This window comes from Perognathus longimembris, chromosome 2, assembly GCF_023159225.1.
Source record: "Perognathus longimembris pacificus isolate PPM17 chromosome 2, ASM2315922v1, whole genome shotgun sequence".
NCBI classification, from domain to species: Eukaryota; Metazoa; Chordata; class Mammalia; order Rodentia; family Heteromyidae; genus Perognathus; species Perognathus longimembris.
Genome location: NC_063162.1, coordinates 9,248,164 through 9,274,063, shown reverse-complemented (window position 1 = coordinate 9,274,063; position 25,900 = coordinate 9,248,164). Strand labels below are relative to the sequence as shown.

Genomic DNA, 25,900 nt, shown 5'->3' with positions numbered 1-25,900 from the left:
CTTCTGTCAGCCAGGGCCCCACTCCAGGGCTGACCGTTGGACCCCTCCTTTGGCTTTGTGCTTCCTGCTCCCGCCTGGCCCTTGGGCTCCCAAGTCCTGGTGCTGCCACGGGGCACAGGCAAGGTCTGAGCAGCCAGCCCTGCATACCCGTGCGCCCACCACTGCCTCCCCACGAGTCTCCTGCACCTGGAAATGGGCGGGCGCGGCTGTGACAGCGGCCTCTCAGTCCACGGCAGCCCCAGGGCAGCGTGGGCACTGGGACTCAGGAGCCCCGGCTGGAACTTAGCCCCAGGAGCGGATGGAAAGCAGCTAAGCTTCTGCCTCTGGGAATCCCGGGCTGCACTCGGGTGGCGCTTAGATCCCCGTGGGCAGGAGGTCCCGGCCCAGTCACCCCCACCCTGTGCTCGGCCACTTCCTCTTTCCAGCCTCACCCCCGCATCGCAGGGCTGTGGGAGGAGGATTTGGCTCCGGATCTCTCCAACGGAAGAGGAGTGGTAGGTCTGTCAGTGACACGGGAGAGGGAGGCGCCGAAGAAGGAACCGTGTAAGAGCCTGGTGGCCCCCGGAGGTCCCGGTAGTAAGTGGAGGTGGAGATGAGACAGGCCGGGCAGCAGACGCTGGGGAAGTGGAGACGTGGGTGTGGGGACGGTTAGGCAGGGCGCACTACCCGTGCAGCGTGACCAGGTGCACAAGGCCGGAGATGAGGGCCCCCAACAGCCGCGGCCATGGTATCTCTGAGTGCCCCATGTTGGGGTCAGGAATTCTGAGAAGCAGGTCTCGAGAGACCTGAAGAGAAGCATAAGCAGTGCTGAGAGGATAAGGAGGAAGAAAGGACCCTCCCTCACCCCTGTACCTCAAGCATGCCCCTCAGCCCCACCCTTTGGGCTGGGATTCTCCCCGCTGCGACCCAAGTGCTGTCCCTTTGCTGCCCCCTTGTGGCCACTGAGGGGAAGGGAGGGGCCAAGCCTGCTGCTCTCGTGAACTGGGCCTGCAGGTGCAGTCAGATCATTGGACTGTGGTCTTTGTACCCTGAAAACACTGACAGAGGCCTCAGGCCTTGCTCTGTCATCTCTTACAAATGACCCCAGGGTCTTTGGGAGTTCTGGCTTGGTGCCTTCTTACCTGTTGGCTCTCAGGTCGGGCCGCCAAGCCTGCCTGTAGGCACTGGCACAAACTGCCACAGGGCCTGGCCTGCAGGGAAGCCGGTGGCCAGGGCCGTTGGGGCTATTCCTGGTGCTGGCAGCTCTCCAGACCTGCCTGCTAACAAGGACACAACCGAGACAGCAAGGGAGCCAGCCTCGGGTTCCAGGTGTGCCTCTGTTCTGCCTTGGCAGCCCTAGAGCCCTGCTCGCTGAGCTCCACAAGTTCCTGCATCTCACTGGCCCTGCCGCTGGGCCCATCCCAAGGCCCGGACGTCAGCCTCCACCTCCGGCCCTCCAGCTGTCCTCCTCCCCCGGGGAGTCCTCTGTGCCTGTCGCCCCTCCCCCAGCCCGCGCCTTTTCTCCCTGCAATGCACACCTAATGTCACAGTTGCAGAGTGGGCACGGGTAGATGGGTGTTTTGTTGGTCCTTCTCCAGCATTTCAGAAGGAGGTGGATGGTGAGTTAATTCTCAAGGTTTTAAAATGAAGAAAGTTTACATAAAACCCTAATTTTTCTGGCATCCCTTGAGAAAAGCAGAAGCCCTGGGCCTGGTTAACACTCCTCCTGCCTGGCAGAAGCTGATAAGCAACATGTACTGCCTAGCTTAATCTTCGCCTCTAGCACACCTGTCAGTGCCACCTGCCTGCCCACAGTAGCAGGTCCAGCGGCTGCGCGGAGAGCAAGCCCTGCCTCACTGATATTTCTTGGAATAGCAGGACTAGAACCCAATTCCTTATGAAGAGTTGAGAGGCCAAGGTGTGCGCGCTCACCGGAGCGGACCACAAGGTGACACTGCACTCGGCAAGAATATGACCTGCTTGCCCTGCTGCCACCTTTGGTTCTTTGGGTACGTCCCTGGACCCCCAGGTGACACAGTGAGGCTAGAGGAGGCATCCAGGGAGGCCCGGGGACACAGGACGGCGTCCACAGTGTTCCTGAGCTCCTCTGCATGGCTCCATGGGGCTCTCTCGTCACAGCTGCTCACCAAAGATGCAAAGCAGAGGCTGGGCTGCCAGGAGGAGGGGGCTGGCGAGGTCAAGAGGCACGCCTTCTTCAGGAACATGAACTTCAAGCGCCTGGAGGCTGGGATGTTGGATCCCCCCTTTGTTCCAGACGTGAGTAGCCTCCCCCCGCCCTCCCCACCTTCCCAGCAGGCCTATGGCCCTGACCATGCCTCTCAGCTGGCTGTGCGGGGGTGGGGGGGGGAGGCTTGCTGCTGCCCTCCGGGGGACCAGAACACCCACTGCCTCTTCCCTCTGGCAGTGGAGATGGGGTATGCATAGGGAGCCCCGCAATGGCTATCTAGAGATGTAGGTGTTCACCCAGGATCCCAGGCCCTGGACAAATCCATCCTGTACTTCAGTTCCTTCCCCTGGCAACTGAGGCGATGGTCCCTAGGCCCCCAGCCTGCCAGGGACTTGAAGGATGAAATGACAACTGAATGGGGAGGGCTTTCCTGAGCACTGAGAGCCACAATGTGTAGCTCAGGTTAACCAGCATGCATTGGGCACCTACTGTGTGTGCTAGGGTCTGAGTCAGTCACAGGCAGCTCCAATCATAGGAAGTCCCAGGGTCCTCTAAAGTCTCTTAAGTCAGGGTGGGAGCCAGGAATCTGGTTAAGATGCAGTGGGCCTGAAAGCCTGGGCTCCGTAGAATCAAGGAGCCTGCAGCTACTTCTTGCCCCTGCCCCTTCAACGCCCCCTGTATGGGCTTGTATGGGAGCTTGAACCCGGGTCTGTAGAGGCCACTGGATCATCGGGGAGCAGGAGAGCACGCCAAATGCCTGAAATAGCATCTCATGAGAGATGAAATGTCATCTCATGGGCTGGATGTCGCTCAATGGGAAAGCGCTTGCCTAGCAAGTACAATGTCCTGGGTTCGATCCCCAGCACCAAAAAATAATAGACCAAAAAAAAAATGTCAAATAATTTCACCCCAACTCCATACTTGGCCTGTCCTGCATGGTAGCTTGCGGTATTCCCGGGCGGGGATATTTACACCACAGCAGTTGGCCAGCAAGAGCCATGTGCCATCACAGCACTGCAGACGCTTCCTGGGGGAAGAAGGGAGCCCTGACACCACAAAGTGAAAGTCTCGGGGCACTGATTCCTAACCCCAGAGCAGCTTCAGCAGGTAGCGCAGAGCAGCACTGGCCCCCCCACCCCCTCCCCGCCTGGTTGCCCACTTGGAATCACCTAGGGAGCATGAAAAACACCTGCACCCTTGGGTGCAGGGCCAGGCCTGGGCATGGGGATTCTGAAGCCTCCCAGGTGATGTTGATGCACAGCCTGGGTTGAGGGACACATGTTGAGGGACATGGGAAGGCCACCACGCCGTCTTTGTGTCTCTACGTCACTGCTTCCTGATTGTAGGTGAGGCGGGCACTCGGGCTGGGGGAGGGGCATCGGTCCAGAAGCATCTCCTGGGCCTCGGTCATTACGGTGATGCGATGAGGTCACTCATGACAGGGGACACATTTCTCAACCTCCTGGCATGAATCCAGGCCCCAGGGGACCTGCGGTGAAAACCTCATGGTTGTTTCTGTCTGGAACTTAACGGCTGAAGAGAACGAAATATGTCACCCCTTAAATCCAAGTGGGGGTAGAAGGCACGGGAGGGAAGAATGGGAGGCCTGGGGAAGATGGCACTGGAGGCTTCTGCGTGGCAGGGGCGGGGCCGGGGTGTGGAGGTAGCCCGTGGATGGGGGCGTCTCTGATCATCAGGGTCATCAGCCATCCAGCTTTGCCTGGGACCGTCTTGGCTGCAGCACCGGAAGTCCTGGGTCCTGGGCAGTCAGTTGGTCACCCCGGGTGTGGCTGCAGAATATCGCCCGTGGGGTCAGTGTCCATCTTGCCCCGAGTGCACCGAACCCTGTGCCCACCATCCCGTAGCCTGGGCCCAGGCTTGTGCCCGCAGCGTGGGGAGTGAGCAGAGGGTGCAGATCCTGGAGTGTGAGGCCCCTGGGGGCTGGGGTGGCTCTGGCTCCCGCGCCAGTGTCTCCCTCCTGTTCCTGCCCCGCCAGCCAGTCGTGGTTCACCCCACACCATCTTTAGACAGCAGAACTCACCCCTGCTATCACCGGCTTGGGCGCTTTCATTTCATTTGACTCTTTCCAAAACCCAAATATATGTATTCCAAAAGGAAACAGTTCCAAGGTAATAACGGCCATGAAATGCGAGGTTTGGGCATGCTAGATACACTTCTGTGCCCGTACGGATTTTGTGTTATGTGCTTTGATGTGTATGAGCCCTGGGGATTGAACTCAGGGCCTGGGCGCTGTCCCGGAACTCTCGCGCTCAAGGCTAGCACGCTAGCACTTGAGCCACAGATCTGTGTGTGACTTTGGGGACGTTCGTTGGAGATAGGCTCTCATGAACTTTCCTGTCCGGGCTGGCTTTCACCCAGGATCCTTCGATCTCAGCCTCCCGAGTACCTAGGTTACAGGCGTGAGCCGCCAGTGCCGGCTCATACAGATTTTCCAAGGTACACATTTTGTGGTCGCCTCCCGGGACCAACTTCCTGGCTCGGTGCCGCTGCCCTAACTTGGTGCAGTGACCTGCCATTGCCATCTTGAAACGCTAAGTCTGAGCTCCGTGCGTCCACTTAGCCTTGGGAAGAGAATACAGCTGGTCCCGAAGCCACCTGCCGTTTACCGTGACGGTGTGCACCCCGGCCTTGGGCAGGGGGGAGTGGAGTCACCCCTGACGGTCACCCCTGCCGCAGTCCACGCTCACTGCTGCCCAGTGCTCTGCCCCACAGGGGGCTGCGCAGCCTCACGCCTGCCGCTCGTGCTGTGAGCAGAACGCCACAGTAGATGGGCCGGGGCCCCTGGGTGATCACCACCACCCCCCCCGCCCCCCCCCCCCATGGAGCCAGCGGGCTGCTGCGCGCCCTTCAAATCCACCGCTGTCCGTGCCAGCCCCTGGGCCAGGCTGAGAGGGTTGGGCAGGGGCAGGCATGTCACCAGGTTGGGGGAGGACATCTGCACCCAATCTCATGCCCTCATCTCCACACCACGGGCTCACCTCCGGGAGCCCCGCCCAGGAGCAGGCTCCACCCAGCTTGGGGGGGGGGAGAGCCATAGCCACCCACTGGCAGCTGAGGGAGGTGGGGCCCCTCGGGCCCAGGGGACTTTCCAGGGCTCCTGCAGGACTCTCGCCAGGGCTTGTCAGCTGCAGCATCCAGGCTGATGCCAGGGCCCACTGCTTAGGACGGCTCCGTGTGCGCCCTTGCTCTAATGCTGGGCCTCCAGCCTCATTCTCTCCATGGAGGAGGGGGCTAAAGCCCCCCCCCCGCCCCCGTGGCCGGGGCAGCCCCTCCTCCCACAGCAGTGGCCTTGGGAGCCTTGTCACCTTCCCGATGCCAGGAATCTCAGGATAGCCATAAACACCTGCGGAGTGCGGGGCTCCCCCCAGAGAGAGACCGCCCTCCACGCCCGCCCGCCTGGTGCTGGGGGCCGGGTCAGGAAGCGCCCCGCGTGGCGGCGGGTAGCCTGCCACCTGGGCCACCCCGGGCCCCCTCAGTGGACCCTGGAGGATAGCTCAGGCTTGGGGAACTTGAGGGGAACACCCCCTCTGCTCCCCATGGAGCCCCCCGGCCGGGCTGGGGAGGGTTGGAGCAGCCGAGCCCTCTGCCTTGCAGCCCCGCGCCGTGTACTGTAAGGACGTGCTGGACATCGAGCAGTTCTCCACCGTGAAAGGCGTCAACCTCGACCACACGGACGACGACTTCTACTCCAAGTTCTCCACGGGCTCCGTGTCCATCCCATGGCAAAATGAGGCGAGTGCTAGGCTTCGCTCCGAGACGGAGCGATGCCCAGAAGAGGGGGTACAGCAGCGGTGGCCCCAAGGGCCCAGCAGGGTGCAGGGTGGGGTGGGAAGCTGGCTGGGGGGGCTGGCAGGGCAGGGGACGTGCTCTGGGAAGGAAAAGGTCGCTGGAGCAGCTGGCGGAGGAGCTGGGGGTTGAGTTGGGAAGCTAGAGCTCGTCTGAATGGCCTGGGAAGGGATGGAGGGGTGGTTTGGGGAGGAGGACGAGCTGTACCCAGCGGGTTCTGTTCTTGGTGGAGCTGCGTGGCTCTGCACCCCAGCGACACACGCCCCAGAGGCCCTGTGGGTCAGGGAGGAGGAGGCCCCGGGAGGCCGGGCGGGCCTCCTCCATCCCAGGTGACGGTGTGCTTCTGCTCGGCCTCTCCAGATGATAGAAACAGAATGCTTTAAGGAGCTGAATGTGTTTGGACCTAACGGTACCCTCTCGCCGGATCTGAACAGAAGCCAGCCTCCGGAACCTCCCAAGAAAGGGCTGCTCCACAGACTCTTCCGGCGCCAGGTGAGAGCCCCCGCCGGGCCAGCCCCACCCCCAACCTCAGTTCTGGGACCCCCCGGGCCACTTCCATCGGGAACAGCAAAACCTGAGCTGCAGGAGGCTGCCTGCCTCGGGGGCCCGGAGCCCAGGGCTGCCCGTCTGGGAGCGACAAGCGAGCCCATCCAAAGCCCCTCACCCCCAGGGCTGAGGGGACCCCAGGAACAAGGGGTGTCCACAGAGCCTGAGGGGGCTCGTTCTGTGACTGAAGGGTGACACGCAGCCCTAGGTGCAGTGACCTCTCCTTCCCCTGGGTATGATGGCCAAAAGCATTTCCAGATGTTGCCAGACGCGTCTGGTGGGCAGAGCCTGGTTGAGCAGCGCTGTCTGCCCTACGTGGGCCTGTAAAGACTCGAGTGACGCAGATGGGCATTTGCCTCAGTGCAGACGGAGGCGAGCTGGTGTTGGAAGGTGATCCGGAAAGAGCCCGTGGGGCAGGGCCCCAGTTTTTAATGGGCCCCCTCCACTGATGGCCCCTTCAGAGAAGACTGTTCCCTCAATGCGTGCCCCTGGAGGGAGGTTTAGTGGAGTGTGGACTGAATGGGAGGCCCGGGGTGCGAGAACCTGGAGTCTCCCCGTGGAAACCAAGGGGGTAGATGAGTTACACAAGGCACTCTACTCTGCGGCTGCAGCCTTCACCACGCACGTGCTGAAGGAGAGGCCCCTCCCACCCAGTAGAGTGGCTGGGGGACCCGGATCTGCAGGAGAAAATGCAAAAGGTCCCCAAAGCAAGACAAGGGGGTGGACCAGCCTGGGGCCCTCTGCCCCCCGGCCTTCCAGAGCCCTGTGGATGTGTGAGCCCCAGGTTTGACTTAGCCAACTCTTGCATTCTCTCTTTCTCTCTGTCAGCATCAGAACAATTCCAAGAGTTCACCCAATTCCAGGCCCAGCCATAACCACCACATCAATTCAAACCACATCAGTTCCAACTCCACGGGAAGCAGCTAGTTTCAGCGCAGGCCCGGAAGGCCACATGGAGCCAGACCAAACCCTTCTCCTTGGAAGCAGAACTCATGGCCAGTGGGACTTCCGCTCTAGCTGGGCAGCCAGGGGAGCCCCCGGGAAGCGGGGAAGGAGACCGTCCACCCTCGGGAAGCCTCAAGGTTTCTCAAAGAAATTTCCACTCAGGTCTGTTTTCTAAGGCGGCCCCAAGCCAGATGGATTGGCCTAGCGCTTGTTGAACATTGCAATAGAAACCCAATGGGACCCGACAACTTGCACGCATTTTAATAGCATCCTGACTAGAACTGATTTTGTCCTTATTATTTTTAAAGAAAAGTTTTGTAAATTTCTCTATTGTCTCAGTTTACATTTTGTATATTTGTATTTAAATGAAAGTCAGATTTTGAGGGTGTATATTTTCTGTGCAGCCACTGTTAAAGCCATGTGTTTTAAGACATTTTAGAGGGGCGGGGGGAGGATTTACCAAAAAAAAACAAAACAGAAACAAAAAAAAAAAAAAAAAAAGATGTGACTCCAGACTTCCAGAGCCTCCAATGAGAAAGTGTTTCTATTAAATGTAGAAAATGTTTCACCTTTGACCGTTAAAGGATTGGTCCGTCTCTCCAACCTTTCGTGTATACTGTTTCACTTCTGTTGGCCTGGAAGGGGTGATGCTCTGGGGTCCCCCCCCCCCCACCCTGTGCACTGTGGAGTCCCCCGCGTGCTCGCCTTTCCTACCAGGACAAACCCCGCCAGAAGGCGGCCCGTGCCCAGGGCCGGCCATCTTCAGCCCAGGGGACTCAGCCTGTCTTTCCAAGCGGGTCCTGACTGCTACAGCCAGATGCGTGTGCTCTGTCCGGGGACTTCCGTTTTCTGTAGGGAGCACAGTGGTGCTCCATCAGCGATGGAACCCCACGTGTCCCTGACCTCACGACTCAGGCCGGTGGGAGCATGGGGAAGCGAGTCCATAGGCCATCTGAGGGACCGCCGTGGCGTCGGCGCAGGGTGGGGGAGGCTTGACCAGGGCTCGGCTGGTTCCAGAAGTGGCGACACCTCCACGGGTCCCCACAGACTCACTTGGCCGGGTGGCCTGGATAAGGCGGTCTCCAGCAGATGGGATGCCTGAGGAGAGACCTGGCCAACAAAGCTCCAGGCGGACTCCTAGCACTTCCGGGAGAGCTGGAGGGGAGAAGTTCCGAGGTTATCTCAAAAGTCTCGGGGCGATGAGCACCCCGGAGATGATCTGGCTTTGCAGATCAGGGGCCTCTGAAGGCCTCCCAGACTCTCGCAGGGCCCAATCAGTGAGGAACAGACAGCCCTCACCCCCACCCCAAGAACCGGGTAAGCAGCAGACCTCACCGATGCCTGCTGGCTGCGCCCCTATGTCCAATTCCGCCTCGGAACCAGGCTTAGCCACCCACAGCTGCAGAGTCCAGGCTCTTCCCCAATTGTACCACTTGGGGATCTCCAGGAGTGGGGACCAGGAATCTGCATCTTGTTTATTTAATTACTTGGGAGATGGGAGTCTCTCCACATAGTCCAGGCCAGCCTTGAACTCAAGATCCTTCCTGCTCTGCCTCCCAAAGTGCTGGGATCACAGAGATATGCTACCAAGCAATCTGGATCTTGCAAAAGCCCTCCAGCCGGGTATAATGGCTTAGACCTGTAGTCCCAGCACTCAGGAGGCTGAGGTAGAGGATCATGAGTTCAAGGCTAGCCTCATTGGATAGTGAGACCATCTCAAAAAACAAACAACAGAAGGTAGAGAAGCACCTCGAATTAGCCCAGCAGTGGGCAGAGGGTGTTGGTGTAAGCTCGCATCCTGTTTCCAGACTCACCCTCCAAACTTTGCTGGGGGTCCTGGGTGCACTAATAAAAGGGGTCCGGCCTTTACCACGGGTCATTTATGTTGAGGTTACTTTACCAACACGAGAGAGGAAAACAGCCAGGCTTCCCTAATCCTAGTAATGCGGTGTCACCACCAAGCCCAACCCTCGAGGCGGAATAGGAAGCAGATGCCAGCAGCCATATTGGAGTTCCACCAGGAAGTGGGACTCTTTGACGACTTCTCACGCTCTTGCTGACGTCCTTCTTGGGATGCTCACCAGCACAAGCTACCTCCCCCAGCTGCCGCCCAGAAAGTTCCTTCCTCTTCTCTCCCTTCGTAACCAGGTGGATGGGGTAGGGAAGAAATCTCTCTTTACCCCCTCAGAGCCTAGGTACTGGGGACTTACAGCAAAGGACCCCAAGAAGCAAGCAAGGAAGCAAAGTCTGCCTTCCATCTTGTTCTGAGACACCGGTGGTCCTTCGCATCAACTCCAGTGATCACTCGCCCCTTGCTCGCCCAAGTGCTCATGGGATGTGGCGGCGGCCCACGTGGCCTAGTCCATCCTGTTCCTTTTGGCCCATCCACGGCTTGGCCTCCACAGAAGAGAATCACAGGAACAGTGCCTGAAAACTAGCCCTCCCCACCAAGTCTTCCTTCAACCCTGCTCTCCGTAGCTGCATTTTTAAAAGATGTTTTTAAACTAAATAGCCCTCCTAACCCTTCACAGCTCCAGGAGAGAGTATCGAGACGGTGAATGAATGAAACGTTATCGTGCATTTGAGCTCTTTGCAGAAGAGCCTTTCTTACTCCACGTGTGACATCGCTGTCCCGAGTTCTGTGCCTTTGGGGTGAGAATCGCGTCTCAGAGCATCCGTCTTTGCTCCCAGTATTCAGGGTACAGACTCTTGTCCTCCATACCCAGGGCAGCCTCTGCCGTGGTCACCCTGACTTACAATGTGTTTGTTGAGCCCTTTGAGGTGGGCTCCCAGGATACTACCCAAAATACCAGGAAGGGCCTCCGTGGCTTGCAGCCCCACTCATTCTCGAGTCTGTACCGTGGGCTCCAGAGCCACTCATGTGGCGGCCACAGGACTTGTGGGTCTCCTGAGTGCATCGCAGTCTGAGACAGGCAGGCAGCGGGCGGCCGGCCCACGCGACACCAGCAGGAGGTCTGTGACACCCGTGCCTACGGGGTGATTCTCCATGTGCCGGGGACAACATGAGCATGGACACCTCTTTACATTAGGGGCACACGTCTGTGGTTGCCTGCGCGAGAGCCCAGCCCTGCTTGAAATCCACCCCTTTCATCCTCTGTCCTCTCTCCAAAGGCCAGGGCATCATTCTCCTGCCTCACCAACTTTCTCACCGGCTTCAACACATGGAAAGCAATTCGGCCCCCTGGAGCCCAGCCCCCCCCCAGCCCTGGCCAGATGCCAAGGCACGCCTTGGATAACCAGAAGTCTCTCGAGGAGAGGACCAAGTGCTGGGCCAAGTGACATTTGCCTCTTCCCTTAAGTCTTGTGTGCCTGCTTTGCCCACTGGACGTTTGCACCTGCCCAGTGGCAACCTCTTCAGGTTGTCACCTGTTTTCATCACCTGATACCCTGAGACAGGACCGTCTAAGGTCGTGCCTTTGCTGTAGGAGGCAGGAGGACGTCTTTATACATTTGGAAGCCATATCGCCATGTAGTGGGGAACAGCAGAGAGCTTATTTCTTCTTGGGCACTCCAGGGTACACACACACACACCCCCGCTTGTACAAGCTGATGGAGCTCACAAGTGTGCAGACTAGACTGTGCATAGACCGGGCATTTCCTCTGGCCTAAACCTAGAGGCTTGCTCTGGGATACTAATTTAAAACGTGACGAGCTAGCTCTCCCTAAAGGAAAGACCTTTCCCCCCAGAGAATCTAGGTGTCTTTCCCCAGTCCACAGAGAAGTCATTTTTGTACTAGATTAAAAGTAAATCATTTTAGAAGAGCCTTGTGGCTATTGGCATTGTTACGATAATAATTATAATAATTCTAGTATCCAAAGGTTTCTATTTTTTTTTCAGGGCGATTTTAACTTTGAATGAGTGAAAAATGGTTCCATTTTGGAGGTCACTCCTGAAGGTAACAGTTGTGTTCTGCTGCTCTGAATCCTTATGTTCCGTTTAATACGCCACAGTGCTGCTGTGTCTAGATAGAACCACTGTTGTTATTGTTTTTGAAGAGGAATAAACTCCTTAGTGAAAACAGCTTTGCATTTCTTTCCTTCCGCCAGCTCCTGTCTGCTTCCATCTATGGATGACAGTTGATAACCTGAATGACGCCCAGACCCACTGCTGTGGCCTCTGGTTAACCTTTGCTCAGGTTCACAATCCACACGGCGCCCCACCCCTGAGCTGCCCCAGGCGGCCCCATGCCAGTGGCCAGGGCCTAAGTAGGCCATCCAAACTCTTACCAGGCATCGGCTTCTAAATCCAAACCCAGCAGATGGCTGCAGAGGGCGCCAGCCAGCAGCAGAAGGGGCGGGGTGGGGGGGGCCACAAAGCCAGACAACACAGTTGGACCTGCCACCTGCTGTGTCTACCTACAGGAGAGGCCCTGGTGCTCAGCCTTCGCATGGGTAGCCAGCAAGGCACGTGGCCCTCATGCCACCCATGAGAGGCTTGATCGAAGGCGGAGGACCTCGCAGTTGGAGATTGAGCATGGCTTTGGACTCACTGAATCCCTTACTGTCTGTGAGACCTTGACCTAGCAGCTCTCAGCCAGCTCAGGCTGAGATGTGAGGATCACAGTTCAAAGCCAGCCCAAACAAGAAAGCCCATTAATCACGAGACAGAGAGAGAGAGAGAGAGGAGAGAGAGAGAGAGAGAGAGAGAGAGGAGAGAGAGAGAGAGAGAGAGACTGCACCCAGGCCCTGAGTTCTAGAACTGGCCACAAAATAAAAATCAATGTCCACAGCAAGGAGCCTGGAGAATCCTGTAAGCACACACATGGTGCCTTGTACACAAGCCTGTGCCCTGAGATCACAGTCACCCTAGATGTTTCTAGATCCCTATGATTCTGTAAGCAGGCCCTTGGCCTGACCCCACGCTCCTCTATACCCCGGCCCAGGGTAGAGCCACAGGCCTACTCAGTAAATGGGCAAGCACTGAAGCGTGGGAGTCTAGGCTTAGGCTCATCTCTTCCCCGAGTCAGTACAGAGCCTGGAGTCCATACCACACCTCCTCTGGGGAGGCCTTGCCCCGCTTCCTGGGGACCTGTCCTGTGGCTGGGACGTCCTCTCCCACTGTCCCTCGTAGGCCCCTGACCAATGAGCCACCACCCCGCCTGGCCTGGAGCCGCAGGAGGAACCAGCTCCACAGACTGCTCGCCATGGCCCCGGCCCCCCTCCGTCCAGGCACGAGGGGCACCCCGGGTGGGAGGGCCCCACTCCACCTCGGCCACCCTTCTTTCTCCAGACAGCTGTGGATGTAGGTGGGGGTCTCGGGCACATTTCCAGGGGGTGGGCAGCCCAGGGCACCGGAGCGTCAGGTGCTGCCTTCGGGGGAAGAGGGCCCTTTGGACAGAGATCTACCTGGATTTGGGAGGCACTGGAGAATTTGTACCCTCGGGAGCCCCTCAAGCTACAGCAGGCCCAGCACATGCACCATTCTGCCCTGCAGATGCCCCGGCTCAATGCTAGCCAGCCTGGGCCAATTGTCATGGGGCGCAGGTAGAAGACCCAACTAGCTGTCCTAAAGATGGGCTCCAGAGCCCGCAGACGGGCAGGCACACGGAGGCCTGGGAGACACACGACGGGCCTGCTCTCCCACCCTGCCCAGGCACTGGGATCTGAGACGGAGTCAGCAGGTCGGGGGCAGGTCGGGGGCAGGTGGGGGTCTGCGTTTCTAACAAGCTCCCAGGTGAAGCCACTGCCATGGTGGAGACTGAAGTCGGGAAGCAAAGGAGGACCCGCCCTCCCGGCGTGGCTTCCTTCCCCATCCCACAGACGCTTAGCGCTGGGAGGTGACGTGGTCACGTGACTACAAGAGCCGTGGGAACCCGTGGAAAGCCCGAGTCAGGAACTGGAGGTCTCTTGAAGTCTGGCCCGGGGGACCCCAGCTCTCCACGCTCAACCTGTCTTTTGTAGATGTCTCTGAGCGTCCACGCCCCTTCCTGTAGCCATCCGGCCACCCCGCCCGGGACCTCACGGGTCAGTCTGCTCCTCAGCGACGGATCCCGAGAGCCACAGCCCATCCCTGTCATGGACGCTGATCTTCCCAAGCTTCTCCGGCGCATCACCTGTCAGCCTCTGCTCGTGCTGTTGACCACAGGCCCCTCGCAGGCCCCTGGGGAGGGAGTGCTCTCCGGACACACGCCACTAGAAGCAGCTGCTAATGGAAGCCAGGTGCTCGCTGACACGCCCCCAGGCCATCTCAAAGGGCTGCCAAGCTGTGTGCCCATGCTCTGCCTAGCGCCCCCCCCCCCCCCCCCCAGTGTGGAGAGGGTCAGAGAAAGGGAGCTGCTGCCACGCGGGGCCCATGCGATGCCCGGCACGGGTCCCCCTCCAGCAGAGCTCAGTCCAGTTCTCAGCACGGGCCCGGGCGTCCTGCGCACATCCTCCCACCAGCTCCGCCCGCCACCCGGAGCCAGGACAGAGAGAGGGGCGGACCACGGGGGCGCCGAAGATCCTCAGACTAGGGGCTGGGGATATGGCCTAGTGGCAAGAGTGCCTGCCTCGGATACACGAGGCCCTAAGTTCGATTCCCCAGCACCACATATACAGAAAACGGCCAGAAGCGGCGCTGTGGCTCAAGAGGCAGAGTGCTAGCCTTGAGCAAAAAGAAGCCAGGGACAGTGCTCAGGCCCTGAGTCCAAGGGCCCAGGACTGGCAAAAAAAAAACAAAACAAAAAAAACTATGGGTACAGAGAAGATCCTCAGACTAAGCTTCGTTCCTCTTCCTCTCCTTCCTTCCTCCTTCTCTCCCTCTCCTCTCTTCCCTTCCTTCCTTCCCTTCTCTCCTTCCCTCCTTCCTCCTTTCTTCCTTCCTTTCCACTTCCTTCCTCCCCTCCTTCCTTCCTTCCTTCTCCTCATTCCCTCCCTCTCCCCTCCTACCTTCTCCCTCCTTCCTTCCCTCCTCCTCTCCTTCTCTTCCTTCCTTCCTTCCTTCCTTCCTCCTCTCCCTCCCTCCCTTCCTTCCCTCCCTCCCTTCCCTTCCTTCCTTCCTTCCTTCCTTCCTTCCTTCCTTCCTTCCTCCTTTCCTCCTTCCTTCCTTCTCCTCCTTCCTCCTCCTTCCCTCCTTCTTCTTCTTTTCCTCTTTCTTTCCTCCCCTCCTACCTTCTCCTCCTTCCTTCCTCCTTCTTCCTTCCTTCCTTTCCTTCTTCCCTTCCTTCCCTCCTTCCCTTCTTCTCCTTCTTCCTTCCTCCTTCCTCCTCCTTCCTTCTCTTCCTCTCTCTCTCGCTCTCTCTTTCTCTCTCTTCCTTTCCTTCTTGATACTGCAGTTGGAAGTCAAGGCCTCATCCTGGTAGTTTTTTTCACTCAAAGCGACTGCTCTACCACCTGAGCCACATCTCCACTTTCGGCTTGTTGGTAATTAATCATAGATAAGGGGCCCACCGGACTTTTTAACCAAGCTGGCTTCAAACCAAGACTCTCCGATCTCAGCCTCCTGAGTGGCTAGGGTCGTAGGTTGAGCCACCAATGCCCAGCAATTAAGCTTCTTTCCATTTGTTGTTCTAATTGTTAGGATTTTAACATGTTTTCTCCAGTTTCAAAACTCTTGTCTCCGCTACTCCCTGCCAACACATGGATTTTAGATTTCTGACCCCCAGAACTGTAAGTGGATAAATTTACATTGTGTTAAGCCACTAAATGTGTCATGATTGTTATAGTGACCATAGAAGCTCGTACAACATGCCTTTAAAAAAGAAAGAATAGACTTCATAGTGCGATATTTTGTGAGTTGTCCTTTCCCCCTTGTTTATTTCCTTTGGGCTTTGTGGGTTGTCAGTAAAGTTCCATTTGAGAGTCCTGCCAGAGCCCTTGCAGCCAAGGCAAACACAGAAGCAGGAGCCCGCCTTGCCCGCTTTGGGCCAGAGACCAGTGAGGGCCTGCTATGAGGTTGAGGGCGGGCTTTGAGCCAGGAGGGCTGGGGAAGCCCAGGCTCCACAGCCCGCCAGCTCCGCATCTTGGCACACGTTACTTACGTTCCTCTATGTTGTGGATGTGGGTTTTCCCCCAAATGTTCATTGCCGGCATGTGGTTCCCAGGGTGGCACGGCGGGGGAACGGAGGGCCTTTCCCAGGTGGAGCCTAGCAGCTGGTGGTTGTGTCGTGGTGCTGCACTCTTGGGAGGGGTTCACGTGTCTCTCTCAGGATGAGCTTAGGGGTGGCGGGACTAGATTGGTTACCTGGAGAACAGGTGCTGCAGAGTAAGTTCAGCTTCCTCACTTGCCAGGTGACTCTTCCGTCAGCACCACGTGGCACCCGCAAAGCGGCTCCCCCCAAACAACGCCATTCGCCACGTTATCACAGCCTGAGGCCCTCCCTAGATGGGGCTTCCTGAGCTTGGACCTTTTGACCTCTAAAACTCTGAGCCCAAATAAGCTTTTCTTTACAATGTACCCAGCTTTGGAGCATTTTGCTATAGTAACACATGAGAACTAAGCCCATCCCCTAACTCTAAATCTCTTCCCCTGTAAAATCCATCCAGCATTTACTCCACAAAGGTTTAGTAGGACCTTACTACCTTGCTGTGTCACTTCATGCCATGCCATGCCATGCTGTTTTTGTTACTATGGCTCTGTAGTGTAATTTGAAGTCTGGTGTTGTGATAATGTACATTGCTCTGTGTGCTCAGGATTGCTTTTTTATTTAATTTATTAATTGAACACAAATTTTTTTGGACAGGGTGTTGTGCAAAAAGGGTACAGTTACATAGTAGGGGAGTGTGTACATTTCTTGTGATATCTTATGCCCTGTTTTTCTTTTCAGGATTGCTTTTGATACTCAGGCTCTTTACTGTTTCCCTACAAATTTTAGGATTGACTTTTTGGTGTCTGTGCAGAATGACTTTGGAATTTTGATGGGAATTTCTTTGCATCTGTAGATTGCTTCTGGTAGTGTAGCCTTATTTTTTCAGTGTAGCCATTTTTGCAATATTAATTACCCCAATCCATGAACATGGGGGTATTTTCATTTTCTAGTGTCTTCAATTTCTTAAAGTATTATTATTATTTTGGCACCGATGCTAGGATTTGAACTCAGGACCAAGGCACTGTTTCTGAACTATTTTGCTCAAAGCTGGTGCCCTACCAATTGAGCTATACCTCTACTTCCATATTTTTGGTGATTAAGCAGAAATAAGAGTTTCATGGACTTTTCCTACTTGGGCTAGCTTCAAAATATGATCCTCAGATCTCAGACTCCTGGTTAGGATTATAGGTGTGAACCAGTGACACCCTGATTTTCAAGGTTTTATAGTTTTCATTGTGGAGATTTTTCATCTCCTTAGTTAACTTTACTTTTTTGTATTTTTTCTATCATTGATTGAATTGATTTATCAGCCTGCTCGTTCTTGATATAAAGAAAAGTTACTGATTTTTGTTTGTTTTATTTCTTGCTACATTGCTGAAAGTGTCTGTCAGATCTAGGTTTTGTGTGTGTGTGTGTGTGTGTGTGTGTGTGTGTGTGTGTGTATGTGTGTGTGTGTGGTCGTGGGGGTCTTTTAATCTGCCCTCAATGGTCTTTAGAGGCATTAGAAGCCTGAGAATGCTCGGTGGATGTTATAAGTATGCTTTCCAAGAACCACTGGAGTCACAATGACAGATACAAAAATAAGGAATTGTCTCAGCAGTGCAATATTGACTTCTACAGAAGGGCACAACAACAGCCAAAGCCCTGGCAAGCAAGCCCACAGAGCAGGCAGGCCCCGCCCCTCTGCTGCGATTGGTCGGGCTCAGGTTCACGATCTGCTTGTGGTTGGCTAGTTTGAATAGGGCACAGTGTATTTACATAAGGTGACTTTGAAATAAGAGGAACAGTACCCAAGTCATCTCCACATAGACCCGCACCCTCTGCTATCTTCTGAGGTGTGTCTTCATTCCACCTGGGAAAAACCACTTAAGACAGAAGCTTCCATTTCCAAACCCCTTCCCTGTCCTCATCCCCAAGCGGTTCCTCTTTCCCTGCCAGGCCAAAGCAGGGGCTGGTCCAGCACCCCACGTGCATAGAAAAGACAGTTCTGCTCCCAGTGGTGGGTGCACTGCCCACTTGCACTGCAGCGCCTGAGGGGGCAGGGTGTTCTGTGTGCCCCGTCTGTGGGGTGAGCACCCCTCCCGGTGCTCCAGCTCGCGGCGTGCTGTGTGCATCTGAACGTGGAGATGGGAAGAGAGGCGCACATCTGGCTCTCACGAGCCTGGCCGGTCGCCACGCGCCCCAGGGGACCACCGTGGGATGGATGCTCAGGACCGCCCGGACCACGAGCCCCACCCTTCCCTCTGTCCCCAGGGCTTTGCAGTTCCTGGGGGGAGGGCCCTTTGCTTCAGCCAGCTTGTACCCTTTCCCCCATGCCCGTTCCACTTTCTGCCTCCCCCCTTCCTCCCGGCAGCACAGAGAGAAGGGGGACAGCAGCGGCCACCCTTGTCACCCACACACTGCGCGGCCAGCCGGGCCCGCACACCCTTCTCTTGTTTTGCTCTCAGAACTAGAAATCAAACCAAAAACAAGTATGGGTCTTGGGTTTGTTTTTTTTGCCAGAAATGTAAGAATAGATCTATTTGCTTCTGAATGTAGAAAGCAAGGGACGGAGGGTGGTGGACCTGAAGGACAGATTCCCCCAAAGAGGCCGAGGCGAGGGGCCCAGGGCCCCGGGGCCTGTGGATACAGTGGTGGAGGATGAGGCCCAGGAAAGGAAGGGAGAGGCAAGTGTGGGCCGAGGGGGGCGGTCAGCCTGGCGTCCATGGGAGCAGGAAGCCATGCTGGAAATGGGGGTCCGAGAGAGGACCCCAAGGTAGCATCGGAGGTCTGTGAGTGCAGGGTTTTACCAAAAGCTTGTGTGATGTAGAATCTCACACATTCTAGAACATTCAACACTCAAGTCCACCTGCCTGACAAGGTGGGGGTTTTCTTCTTTTTTTTTCTGTACTGGGATTTGAACTCAAGGCTTCATACATGCTAGGTAGGTGCTCTACCACTTGAGCCATACCTCCAGGTCTCTCTCTCTCTTTCTCTCTCTCTCTCTGTCTGTCTTTCTCTCTCTCCCTCCCTCTCCCCCTCCCTCTTTTCCTCTCTCCCTCCCTTCCTCCCTCCCTCCCTCCTTCCATCTCTTCCTCCCTCCCTCTCTCCCTCTCTCCTTCCACCAGTCTTTGGGCTTGAACTCAGGGCCTGCACTCAGCCCCTGAGCTTTTCTGCTCAAGGCTAGCCCTCTATCACTTTGACCCACAGCACCACTTCTGGCTTTCTGGTGATTAGTTAGAAATAAAGAATCCCATAGACTTGCCTGCCCAGGCTGGCTTCTAACCCCAATCCTTGGATCTCAGCCTCCTGAGTGGCTAGGGTTCCAGGCTTGAGCCACCAGTGTCCAGCTTGGCTAGGGGATTCCAGGCCCTTTCCCACAGGGAGCCTCTTTCTCCGAGTGTGGGCAAGTCGGAGTTGAGTGTCCAGCTGACCAGTTCACTGCCCAGTTTGGGGACAGCACCTTGCCCCTGTCTATGACTCCCGCAAGGCGCTGATGCTAAGGCCTAGGAATCCATCCCACCCTAGAGGAAAAACTGGCCATGAGCCTCTTCAACAGCGTTCCTTTGTGAGATGTTTCCAGAGAAACCTTTGCTGACTCAAGAGACTTGCCTCTGTGAGGCTCCAGACCCTCGGCCCTGAGTGAAGAGGCTCCTCTGGGCCTCTTAGCCAGGGTGGGAAGAACAAGGGAAGGGGGGAACGCCAAGAATGGAAGAGAAAAGATACAGGTGTCATGTCTCCAGATCTCTTGGAGAAAAGCTTGGTCCTCGCTGCATTGAAAGCACCACTGGGTTGACTCTAGGCTTTTCGCTGGCATGGGTGGCTCTCACCTGTAATGCTCGCTACTCAGGAGGCTGAAATCTAAGGAGCACAGTTGAAGGTCAGTCCGTGCAAGGGAGTCCATGAGACACTCATCTCCAATTAACCTCCAAAAACCTACAAGTGGAGCTGTGGTTCAAGTGATAGAGTGCTAGCCTTGAGTAAAAAGAATCTGGGACAGCACCCGGGCCCTAAATTCAAGCCCTAGTTCTGGAAAACAAATTGAAAAAACGGATGGTGCTGCCTGCATGCCTTCTTGGTGATTCTTGGTTGTATCTTGGACAAACTGTGGTCCACCCAAACCATCCTGAATCTCAGCCGTAAGCCTCCTGAGTAGGACTACAGGTGTGAGTGTCCCGCGCCCAGTGGATGATTCCACTTTATTACTATGGTTTGGGTGGGTCACACGTTGTCCAACCATTCACTTAGTGAAGGACATTCGGGTGGTTGTAGTATTTTTGGCTAGAATGAAGTTGTGAATATTCACGTGCAGTGTTTTCTATGAGCATAACTATTCATTTCCTGAGGCTCATGGCCCAGGAGTGAAGATCCTAGGATTGGAGCAGGTACGTGTTTATTTTTAAAGGGGCTGTGACAGTGTTTTCCAGAGTGGTTCTACCCTTTCATGTTCTTACCAAGCGAGCCAGTGTTTTCAAATCCTCACCAGCACTTGATGTTGGCTCTGTTGACCATTTTGGCCATTCTGATAGGCATTATTACTGTTGTTGTTTTAATTTTCACTTCCCTAGTATCTTTTTTTTTTTTTTGCCAGTCCTGGGGCTTGAACTCAGGGCCTGAGCACTGTCCCGGAGCTTCTTTTTGCTCAAAGCTAGCACTCTACCATTTGAGCCACAGCGCCACTTCTGGCTTTTTCTATATATGTGGTGCTGAGGAATCGAACCCAGGGCTTCATGTATACGAGGCAGGCACACTACCACTAGGCCACATGCCCAGCCCCTCATTTTTTTTGGTCAGTAGAGTCTCATGTTTTTGCCCAAGTCAGCCTTTGACCACAATCCTCCTGTCTCTACCTCATGATTGGCTAGAATCATAGTCGTGTGCCATCATGCCTAGCTAACCATCTTTTTGTGTGTTCATTTTCATATGAAGCAAAGCATACCGTCTTTGATGAAACACCTGTAGGGACTTTTGCCTCACAGGCTTTTGTCTGTGTTCTTGCTTTCGTTCTTGGGGATCAAACCCGGAACCTCGTGCCTGCCGGAGCCAGCACTCACTTTACCGCAGCCCTACAACCCAAACGCCAGGATTCTCTTGTCTTCTTGCTGTTGAGGTTTGGGGTTGGCTCTGTATTCTCGGTGCCAGTCCTTGTTCCTGTGTTGGCTGTGGAGACTGGGTGAAGCCTCAGGCCCACTCCTTCCATTTCCCTTGTGAACACAGAACATAGCTCCTGCTTACCCAGTGGCCAAGCAGGTCTCTGGAGAGGAAGTCAGCCATGCTGGGTCACGCCGCAGACAACCTCTGGGGGGGATCCACCTTTTATGGCCCTTAGGTGTCGTCAAGCCCCTGATGGCAATGGCGAGTGTCTAGCCACAGAACCACCTTCCTACGCGTCTCCATCCTCCACACCAGAGATGATCACCGTGCCCTGATGGTGACAAATGACTCTCACTTCTCCCCAGGAGGCGACAGATGCGGCCACGCCGGAAACGATTCCGCCTCCAAGCCCGTGGCGTCATCCCCTGCCTCTCAATTCTTTGCCACAGTCCCCGGCCTAGAGATCCCTGTCATCCATCGTAGATCAAAGCAGTTCCACCGGACACAAAACCAGCAGCAGAAAGGCACCGCCTGTTTGGGAGCACAGCACACCAAGGAAGGAGAGATCGAGGGCTGCAGGTTCCGCAGTAGCTAAGGCGGCTGCTTGCTTGGGAACACGCCTCCGAAACGGAGCTGCTCGGTGGGTCCCGCGGAGGGGGCCTGGGATGGGGTGTGTGCTCAAGGGGTGTGCAAACGACACAGATTGAGAGGTGAAGCGGAAGCGGTGCAGCCTGGGACATCATGGCCCCAAGGCCGCTGCGGCATCTGCAGGAGTACAGGGACAGCGAACGGCAGAGTGCCTGCCCTTGGCAGGCGGAATCCATGTCCAGCCAGCCGCTCCCCTCTCTGAAGTTCTGTGCACAGTTAACAGCATCATGGAGTGAGTTTTTTTTTTCCCCCCCTACATTAAAGAGCAAAAACATGGTCTAGTAAACTGGCTCAACCTCTTAAGAAATTCTAGTTTCTACAGCCTTAACTTGAATAAGCCAGGAACCTAAGAAACCGCATTTACCATCCCCCTTTCTTCCTCCTCCTCTTCCTATTTCCCGGGGGCTCCCCCACAGAGAGGGGTTCTTGTTAGAAAAGGTCATCTCCACACCACGCCTTCTATATGTACCAGACGAGCAGCCAAGTTGGCTCTTGTGTTTCATCTAAACCCCAAATGCCTCCGAAGCAGCACCGGCCCGTTTTCCTAACCCATCCTTTGAACTTGCTGCAAGCGAAGCTGTAGCGGGTTTCAGTTCTCAGTTGCTCTGGAGCCGCCTTCCACCCGGCCAGGCCAAACCAAGGCCAGGCAAGTGCAAGTCAGCTTGCTTCCAAGAAACACCCCGGTACCCCCTTCCTCTCTACTTCCCAATGACCCCCCCAAACAAAGCAAAACCAAACCACCAAACAACTGGAGAGAAGAACTTCTACAGCAGCACCCTCCCTTGGCTCACCCTGAACACAGCAGGAAGAATACAGCTCTTGGCTTCCTCCTCCTCCTCCTCCCTGTCCTCCTCTTCCTCCTCCCTGGCTCGGCTGAGCTGGGAACGCCACCAGCAGGAAGTGCACTGAGGCAGGCGCTGGGCACACCCAGCCGGGACAGATGTAATTAGCAGCCTCGTTCTTTGTGTGCACAGAATAGATAGCAGGATGCCACCACCCACAGGACGCGTTGGCAAATGCGCCATCATTCATCCTCACAAACAGTTCAGTGGATCTTTGAAAAGTGCCTACGACGAGCAAAGAAAGGCCTGGAAAAAAAACACCTCGAATGACGACTCAGCCTGACTTCCAAAGTTCCTTGAGAGTTGCTCTGAGGACAGCAAAGCCAAAGCAAGTCCTTCACTCCCCAAGCCGTGCATGATGGGAAGAGCACCCCGCCCCGGGCTTCCTTATGTAACTGTCACCGAAGTCCTCACTTTCCCCACCTGCTTACTGGGCTCTCCCGTCTGTCTCTGGCCTTGCAGAAGGCTCCGGAGAGGAAGAGGTTGTCTTTGTGACCCCCAGCGTGGGAACCGCTGAGGGGGAGCCTCAGGGACGGCAGCTGCATGCACAGACAGCCCGATTCCTCAGGCAACCCAGGAGAGTGAGCAGATGCTGCCCGCACATCCACACGCCGATCGAATCCCGCCCAAGGAGGATTTCCTACCGTGATAGGACAAAACCACACGGCACAGCCGTTCGGGATCCCAGGTCCATGCTATCTTTCTGTTGTTTTCCTTGAGCCCTGAAAGAGAAGCAAATGTGAACTCAGGGGTCTCCTTGTTCCTCTCCCGTGTCCTTCACACCAGAACCCTCCTTCCCCACTACCCTACAAAGTGTTTTTGTTGTTTGTTTGTTGGCCAATCCTGAGGCTTGAACTCGGGACCTGAGCACTGTCCCTGGCTTCTTTTTGCTCAAGGCTAGCACTCTACCACTTGAGCCACAGCACCTTTTTTGGCTTTTTCTGTTTATGTGGTGCTGAGGAATCGAACCCCAGGCTTCATGCATGCTAGGCAAGCACTCTACCACGAAGCCACATTCCCAGCCCCAGCCCCACTCCTTCTTCTCTGGCTTTCGGTGCTATGGAGAAACTTGGCCTCTCTTGAGCTACAGAGACTCCTTCTTCTGTAATGGGGGGACAGGGGGTAATGAGGGCTGTCAGTGGCCTCGTGAACAGGAATGAGCTAATATTTACTATCCCATTGGACTTGCTAAGTGTGCTGATGTTCTCAAAGTTGGTCTAGGCCTCCGCCACAAAGCTTGTACCTGTGTTGAAGCAAATCGCACTTTTGGGGATTTTTTTTTTTCTCCAATCTTCCTCTAGGCTCATTCAAGCGAAAATGAAGATGGAAGTTCCTGTCTAGTTTTTCAAATGCGAACCACGTTTCAGAGAAGGAGAGGTGAGGAGAACAGGCCGGGCAGCGCGTGGCTAACTGCAGCTTGAAGGCTCTGTCAACTTCCTATACTCCATTGTGTCCAGCGAAGTATTAACCTAAGCCGTTCCACTTTGTGTCTATGTCAACACAGAATGAGCTTGTGCCTTGTTGATGCAAGTAGACAATCACCTTCTGTCAGCCAGCACACCGTAAAGGCCCAAACCAATAATGCACGGGCCTAGGAACAATGATACCAGCAAACGCATCCAATCAGATCAGACATAAGTTCATACCAGATATGAACGAATCGAAGACGCCAGACTCTGAGTTGACACAACCTTCCTCACCTGAACTATATAAAAGGAGAGACTCTCACCACTGGGCCACAGTGGCATTCCCAGGACCTGTGTCCTCACACCACCCAGAAGGGGGGTGGGTCCCCGGTGACTCTGTCCGTGGGGCTTCAGCTCATTCTCTGCTTGACATAACCCCCTGAAATTGCCAACCTTTCAGAGCCACGAAGAATCTATGCCTGGACTCAACCGTGCCTGAAACCAGTGCTGCCCCTGAGCCAGCAGTGTGCTGCACAGACCGCTCTCCCTTTCTTTTTTCTAGTCCTGGGGCTTGAACTCAGGGCCTGGACCTTGTCCCTGAGCTTTTTTGCTCAAGGATAGCACTTTAGCACTTGAGCCACAGCGCCACTTCTGGCTTTTTTGGTGACTAATTGGAGATAAGCGTCTCAGGGACTTTCCAGCCTAGGCTTCAAACTGGGCTCCTCCTATTTCAGCCTCTTGAGTAGCTAGGATTACAAGTGTGAGAGTCTGGGCCTGGGGGGACTCTGCCTTTTAATACCACAAGGACTCAGCAGCTCTGTGTGACCAACATCTTCTCTGCACAGACTCCTTTGGCATCTGTTTCTATCTGGGTTCTTGCCTAAGGCAAGGCCTCTTTGAACCTTGCAGGCTGTTTTAACCCCTCTTAGCTATCCTGCCACCTCTCTATTGATTAAAGTTTACAGTGTGTTCTGAGAGTCTGTGTTAGTAATTAAGATTAGAATGAAGAACCCTGGTCATCGCTGGCCTAAGCTATCAAGTGAGCTTAGTAGTACTTGGTGAATTAATGCCAACACAATTGACATCATTTGTGAGCGTGTTGTTAGTAAGCCCTGACATTGTGTCCGGCTATGTCTCTGGCTTCGCTTGCTCACTACAGCAGGTTTCCAGGTTCTGCAGACCCAGTCCCAGGTGAGGGCTGAATCCCTGGGGCCTTCTGCAGCTGGCCAGCTGGCCATACAGGAATGTTGCAGGGAGTGTGGATGTCCCTCCTGCCCCTCGAGGCTGCGTGGACAATGGCTGACGCCTGCCCAAGCCAGCCGCCCAGGGCCCTGGCTCCCTGTCCCTACCCATCATCCCCCTGCACTGAGGCCATCGGAGTCCAAAGAGATGACCTGGAAGTATCTACACTGGGCCGAGACTACACCAAAACTCTAGAAAATGGAAGGTTTTAAGAAAAATAATCTGCATTTGATCAACCAGAATTGCAATGGCTTCTTTGCAGATCTCAGAGGGTTATCTCCCAGAATAGCATCAGGAAAGTTTTGCGGTCACTGAAGAAGGCCGCAGAGTGGCCCTGGGCTGGGCCTGAGAACACGGCCTGAGCAGGCTGGGCCCAGCTAAGTACCACAGAGTAAAGCTCTGCTTCTCTAAAGCTCTACATTCTCGACTTCATCTGTCAGGCGGAGTGGCTCTGCCAGCCTCACAGGAGTGTTAAGTTTCAGTGGCCCTAAGTACATTCGATCTGGAAAGCACTGTATAAACCCAGGGCTTATTGCTAGTTATGAGGGAATAAGGAAACTGTACGTCTCCAGTATTGCCATTTAAAATTTTAATAACTCACCAAGGAAAGGTGGTCGTTTTCATGGAAAGAGTCCCCAAACGTCTCCAATATTCTGAGCTTTGGAGAAAATGGCTTCATTTGGTGTGCGGTGGGGCAGGGGCCACACCACGGCACTTGTCTGAATCTCGGGAGCACTGTAACGGCGCTCCCAGGCCTGCTGTGCTGTGGCTCAAGCCTGGTGTCCATGACCAATGTCTCTTTCTGCTCAGTTGCTAGAGGAACTTGAGGGCTGGGCTGTTCAACTCTGGGCCAGCACGGCCCTGAGCTCGGTGACCGTCACCCTGGGCTGACCTCAGCCAGCAAGGACTCATGAGAGTGGATTCATTACTGGCCACCAAAGTTATTTGCTGCCTTTGTTCACTGAGCCTTTGCCCTTCCCCTTCTCTGAAAGGTGACCTGGGAGGACTTGTACTAACATAGAGCGGCTACTCAGGGTCAAGATTCGTTTAAAGCTCATTGATGTTTGCCTTGAAGTCCCAACGAGCCACTCCTCTTCCCACAAGATTGCTGTGAAGGCTGTGTGTGTGTGTGTGTGTGTGTGCGTGTGTGTCAGGATTGGGGCTTGAACTTAGGGATTTGCATGCTTGTGTGGCTTT

The 25,900-nt window shown here is 55.3% G+C and overlaps 1 protein-coding gene across 2 annotated transcripts in view; it reads left to right on the top strand.

The window, feature by feature from the left end:
- Positions 1–8,040, top strand: part of Grk5 (G protein-coupled receptor kinase 5) — a 177,982-nt gene extending 169,942 nt beyond the window's left edge. For both annotated transcript variants that reach the window (XM_048338136.1, XM_048338135.1), the window contains 4 exons: positions 2,119–2,256; positions 5,783–5,920; positions 6,335–6,466; positions 7,349–8,040. In XM_048338136.1, the coding sequence (XP_048194093.1) occupies positions 2,119–2,256; positions 5,783–5,920; positions 6,335–6,466; positions 7,349–7,447 (507 nt within the window). In that variant the 3' untranslated portion in view covers positions 7,448–8,040. The remainder of the gene's footprint in view (positions 1–2,118; positions 2,257–5,782; positions 5,921–6,334; positions 6,467–7,348) is intronic.
- Positions 8,041–25,900: the final 17,860 nt, after the last annotated feature.